The sequence below is a fragment of the Vicia villosa genome, linkage group LG2 (genome assembly GCF_029867415.1).
Source record: "Vicia villosa cultivar HV-30 ecotype Madison, WI linkage group LG2, Vvil1.0, whole genome shotgun sequence".
In the NCBI taxonomy this organism is placed as follows: Eukaryota; Viridiplantae; Streptophyta; class Magnoliopsida; order Fabales; family Fabaceae; genus Vicia; species Vicia villosa.
The window spans coordinates 94,699,424-94,705,825 of NC_081181.1; the positions used below are offsets into that span (position 1 = coordinate 94,699,424).

Below are 6,402 nucleotides of genomic sequence, written 5' to 3' on the forward strand. Positions count from 1 at the left end.
ACTAGGGCAGATTCAGCAAAATTCATCATCGCATCTCAGTTCACTCCAGTCATGTGAACCAAAAAGTTTCATCCAAGATCAATTTCAAATAAGAGGATAACACTAAATAATGATTTGGGGAATTAACAAAATGCCAAAAATTAAAAAGGAAGGTGACATGGAAGAAAAAGGGTGGGAGTGGGACATAGCAGAAAAGCACTATATCTTTATAACTACGTGGGGCAATCCAACTGCACATTGAGATATCACAGGCCACAAAAACTTGTGGCTCATACAACTCTCCCTTTTCTTAGCTGGCATTTTCCAACACAACTTTTACTCTTTATAAAACCTCTTCCCACAAACTCACAAATCATTATACCTCCCCTCTCTCTCTTTCTCTCTTTTTCTTCTCCATAACTCAAATTCTTCCACACAGGAAATTGAAATCATGTCTCAGATGATTAATGATTCACCAACCATAAAACTTTTTGGTACTACCATCTTTCTGACACACAACATCTATGTCTCTTCCAATGATTCTTCCTCAAAATTTGCTCATGAAGATTTCTCTGATCATACTCTTAATTCATCTGTATCTTCATCTTCTACACTTGATGAGGTCTCACAACAAACCATAGAGGCTTCATTTCACCCCACAAAGGATTTAAAATCTCCCACATCTTCAAATCTTATTCAGAACCCCAAGACTTCCTCATCAGAAACAGAAACCTCTCAACTGAATTCCACTACAATTGATGAACAAAGTGATATATCACAAGACAAGGCTCCAAAGAAACCATACATAATTGTTCCATGCCCAAGATGCAAAAGCATGGACACAAAGTTTTGCTACTACAACAACTACAACGTCAAACAACCCCGACACTTCTGCAAAAACTGCCAGAGATACTGGACTTCCGGTGGAACCGCGAGAAAGATGCTTGTAGGAGCAGGTCGCCGTAAGAACAAAGCCACTTCTAATTATCCTCAAATGAGTACTGTCTTGACCTTTGGATCAAATTCTTCTAATGTAACATACTATAGTGGTGTTTTGCAACCAATATGGAATGTACAATCTTGTGGCCCAAGTAAACCTACATTAGGGAAACATTCAAGAGATGGAGACATGATCAATCATCCCAACTCAGAGAAAGAAAAGCTTGGATTAGAAAGCAACAAAAAAGAAAGGAATGATAGTAATGAAGTGTTGATTCCTAAGTTACTGAGATTTGATGACCCTAAAGATGTTGCAAAGAGTTCTATATGGTCAACAGTAGGAGTCAAGAATGGGAGAGGAGTTTTCAAGGGATTTGGATCTAACTGTGATAACAATAATCATGCGGTTGATGCATCTTCATCAGTGTTGAAAGCTAATCCCGCAGCTTTATCAAGGTCTATTGTGTACCACGAGAGAATTTGATTGTGTATATATATTGAAGCTGTGTCCCACTCGATGGGTGTCAGAGTTTGACAAATAGATTCATATGATTTCAAAATGTTTCTTTATGTACATATTTGACAAAGTACGTGCATAAAGCTGACGTGGAAGAATGATTAACATGTGCATGAGATTTCTCACGTGGAGATTGGCTGAAGATAACTAACTGAAAGTTAGTTATAATTTGCATTAGTTAGTTACACTTGTATATAAACTTTGTAACGTCCTTTGTAACTGATCAATGAATGCAAAGCCAAGTTTCTCTTTCTTCTTTCTCGTTTTCTCGTTTTCTTCTCTGCAGTTATAGAGCTTTGTTCTTCTCCATCAATGGAGTTTGTTAGCATTCATTCACCATTCTCATTTGCTTAGATGGTATCAGAGCAGGTCTTTCCTGCTCTGCTTTTGTTGCGCATATCTCGTTCTTGAGAAGTGATTCATTCTGTGTTTTTTGTTCTTGCTTTGCGTTTCTTGTTCGTTGTTGCGTTATCGCATTCGATCAATGACGAGAAATAATAACAACAATAATCAGGATCAACTTGATCCATACTATATTCATCCATCGGAGAATCCATCGACGGTGTGTGTATCACCGGTGTTGAGTGGTGATAACTACCATGCTTGGTCGATGAAGATGAGGCGTGCACTTGCTATGAAGAACAAGTTCAGATTTGTGGATGGATCCATAGAGATACCTAATGAAGACGATCTGAACTACGTTGCGTGGCAAAGATGCAACAATCTCGTTCATACGTGGATCATCAATTCTATAACACCTTCGATTGCTCAGAGTGTGGTGTTCATAGATAATGCTGTGGATATGTGGAATGATCTTAAGGATCGATTCATGAGAGGAGATCGCATTCGTGTGGCACAACTGTATCAAGAAATATCAAATTTGAAGCAAGGTACGAAGAAAATTTCTGACTACTTTACTGAATTGAGAAGTTTATGGGAAGAGCTTGATCAATATAGACCTATGCCAAATTGTACGTGTCGTATCGCGTGTGGTTGTTTAGCCATGAGGAATAGCAGAAGCTTTAGAGCTGAAGACAGAATCATACAGTTCTTGATAGGTTTGAATGAAGAGTATCATAGTGTTGTATCACAAGTATTGTTGATGGATCCCTTACCACAAATCAATAAGGTTTTCTCCATGATCATGCAACAAGAGAGAAAGATTTGTGGCATATCATTTTCTGTTGGTAATATGGTGGAAGAGGGATCTGGCATGGTTAATGCTGTAGATGGAGGAAAACAATTTGGTAGAGGCAGAGGTAATGGAGGTTTTTCATCAGGTAGAGGTAGAGGTAATGGAAAGGTTTGCACATTTTGTGGGAAGACATGACATACCATTGAAAATTGCTATAGGAAGCATGGTTATCCACCTAGTTTTGGTAGGGGTAACTCATCTACTTCATATGCTAATCAAGTTGAAGTTGAAGATTCAGAGGCAAAAGGAGGAGCTGCCACTTCTTCAGGTGACAATGGTAGCATGACATTGACCAAAGAGCAGTACTCAAACTTGATGGCACTCTTAGAGAAGAGTACAAGTTCTGTGAATCTCACTAAGGGAGGTAAATTCAACTCTTATGCTTATGTTGCTAGTTTCAATATTCGAAGTAGTGTGGACTGGATCTTAGACACAGGAGCAACGCATCATATCACTCATGATTTAACATGCTTTCTTAAATATGAGAAGATAAGCCTTATGGTTGTTAATCTGCCTAATGGAAATTCAATTACATCCTCTGTATGTGGTAGTGTGCAGTTGACTAATGAACTGACTATTGATAATGTCCTATATTTGCCTCAATTTGAAGTGAATCTAATATCTATTTCAAAGTTATGTAAGGAACAGGAGTGTGTATTAAGCTTTGAAACTGATAAGTGTGTTGTACAAGCAAAGAAGGACTTGAGGAAGATTGGTTCAGCTAGAGTCATTGATGGCTTGTATCATTTGGAAGCTGGCAATGGTGAAGTCAGTAAAGATAAGGAGGCAGGCTTTGTTTCAAGTATTTTCACATGTAATAATAGAGCTGCAGAGTTAGCTCCTGCCATTTTGTGGCATCTAAGGCTAGGGCACTTAGCTTATGATAGAATGGAAAGTATGAGCAAGATGTATAGCTTTATTCCTAAGTATGTACATACAGCTTGTGATGTGTGTCAAATGGCAAGACAAAAATGTTTACCATTTCCTATTAGCAATAATAATGCACATGATGCGTTTGAACTTATTCATCTTGATGTATGGGGCCCCTTTAGTACAATTTCTGTCCATGGTTTTAGATATTTCTTGACTATACTTGATGATCATAGCAGACATGTTTGGGTGATTATGTTAAAATCCAAATCTGAAGTATGCCAAAGGGTTCAAGAATTTGTAGCTATGGTAGAGACTCAGTTTGACAAGAAAGTTAAGATGGTGAGAAGTGATAATGGGACTGAGTTACATATGCCAGCTTATTATGCTTCGAAGGGCATTCTTCATCAAAGAAGCTGTGTGTACACACCCCAGCAAAATGGGAGAGTTGAAAGAAGGCATCAGCACATATTGAACATTAGTAGAGCACTAATGATTCAATCTAAATTGCCTAAGAAGTTTTGGTCCTATGCTGTTCTTCATGCGGTTTTTCTTATGAACCGGATTCCTACTAAGCTCCTGAAGAACAAATCTTCTTATGAAGTTTTATATGGCAAGTTACCTGAGTTGAGTTCTCTTAAGGTGTTTGGATGCTTATGCTATGGATCCACCTTGCCTACCAATAGACATAAATTTGATCCAAGAGCTAGGAAGTGTGCTTTCTTAGGATTCAAGCAAGGTATGAAGGGTTATATTCTCCTCGATACCAGCAATTTTGAGATTGTTATTTCTAGAAATGTTAAATTCTTTGACATGGAGTTTCCTTTTCTTACTAAATCCAGTACCAATGATTCCACTTGCACCTATTTTGATCAGTCTAGAACTTCATATGATTCTTCTATGTCTGAAGGTGTGTTAGGTGTCCATTCAAGTGGAACAATGGTTTCCTCTGATTCTAATGTTCAGATTGCCCCCACTGAGCTTGCTGAATCTACCTCCTTATCCCCTATCATTGAGTCAGCTCCTCAAGATGATTTGGAAGATCATACTGCTGATCTTATTGTTCAGGATCAAGACACATCTCATCCATCATCTAATCCTTCATCTAATGATCATAGGAGGTCTGCTCGTATCTCTAAACCTCCTTCTCATTTGAAGGACTATGTCTGTAATTCCATCACTGCATCTACCAGCCAATATCCTATTTCCAAATATCTTTCTTATGCCCAGTTATCTCCTTCGCATCAAGCTTATGTCATGGCCCTCTCCTCTGACACTGAACCTTCAAATTACAAGTGTGCTAGCAAGGATCCTCGATGGGTTCAGGCCATGCAACTTGAGCTGGAAGCTTTGAAACGTAATCACACATGGGACTTGGTAGATTTGCCACCCGAGGCTTCCCCCATTGGAAGCAAATGGGTGTACAAGATCAAGAGGCATGCTGACGGTTCTGTTGAACGGTTCAAAGCGAGACTTGTAGCTCAAGGCTTCACACAGACAGAAGGCCTTGACTATTTTGAGACATTTTCACCTGTGGCCAAAATGTCCACAATTCGTGTGCTATTGGCACTTGCGGCTATTCATGGATGGCATCTTCACCAGCTCGACGTGAACAATGCTTTCTTGCATGGGGATTTGCATGAGGATGTCTATATGAAGCTTCCACAAGGTGTAAACTCCTCCAAAGCTGGCCAAGTATGTAAACTTAACAAATCATTGTATGGCTTGAAACAAGCAAGTAGACAATGGTTTGAAAAGTTAACTACTTTTCTCCAAGCTCAAGGTTTCCTCCACGCTCATGCTGATCATACTCTCTTTACTAAGACCGATTCTTCTTCATTCACAGCCATCCTTGTGTATGTTGATGACATTATCTTAGCCGGGACATCTCTCTCTATGATCAATTCGTTAAAGAAATCTTTGGATGCTACGTTTCATATCAAAGACCTAGGGCATTTGAAGTTTTTCTTGGGCCTTGAGGTTGCACGTTCTTCTAAAGGTATCTCCCTATGTCAAAGGAAATATTGCCTTGAATTGCTCCACGATGCTGGCTTAGCTGGTTGTAAACCGGTTTCTACTCCTTTGGATGCTTCTTCTCGTTTGCATCAGGATGATGGCTCCATTTTTTCTGATGTAACGGCTTATAGAAGATTGGTAGGAAGGCTCCTTTATCTCACCACCACACGGCCAGATATTGCCTTTGCTACTCAACAACTGAGCCAATTCATGAGTTCACCTACGGAGGCTCACTACAAGGCTGCATTAAGAGTGCTTCGTTACCTTAAACAATCCCCAGCTCGTGGCATATTTCTGTCTCAGGCTTCAGATCTGCAGCTCTCAGGGTTTAGTGATGCTGACTGGGGTGGATGTGTTGACACGCGTCGTTCCATCTCTGGATATTGCTTCTTTATTGGGCAATCACTTGTGTCTTGGAAGGCTAAGAAGCAGCTCACGGTTAGCTGTTCATCTGCTGAGGCAGAATATCGTGCTCTCGCATCCACTACTCGTGAGCTTCAGTGGCTATGTTTCTTGTTGCATGATTTGCATCAGCATCCATCTCGATTGCCAGTGCTTTACTGCGACAGCCAAAGTGCCCTCCACATCTCTGCAAACCCAGTTTTTCATGAGCGTACGAAGCACCTTGATATTGACTGTCATTTAGTTCGTGAGAAATTGCAAGTTGGAATGATGCGTTTGTTGCCAGTTTCTTCTCAAGATCAGGCTGCAGATGTGTTCACTAAGGCTCTTGGTCCGCAACCGTTCCACTCTTGTCTGTCCAAGCTTGGCTTGATTAATATCTATCAACCTCAAGCTTGTGGGGGGTGACAAAATACGTGCATAAAGCTGACGTGGAAGAATGATTAACATGTGTGTAGCAACCTGCCTAAAAATTGAAGGTTTT

At 40.0% G+C, this 6,402-nt stretch overlaps 1 protein-coding gene across 1 annotated transcript; it reads left to right on the plus strand.

Moving 5' to 3' along the window:
* Positions 1-388: 388 nt before the first annotated feature.
* Positions 389-1,433, plus strand: LOC131646459 (cyclic dof factor 3-like). The gene has a single exon (XM_058916485.1). It carries the CDS (start codon positions 431-433, stop codon positions 1,400-1,402), a length of 972 nt encoding a protein of 323 aa, XP_058772468.1. The 5' UTR covers positions 389-430; the 3' UTR covers positions 1,403-1,433.
* Positions 1,434-6,402: the final 4,969 nt, after the last annotated feature.

Bases quoted from the DNA above. Each gene is read 5' to 3' on its own strand.
- LOC131646459 (XM_058916485.1), top strand. From the start codon at position 431: ATGTCTCAGATGATTAATGATTCACCAACCATAAAACTTTTTGGTACT.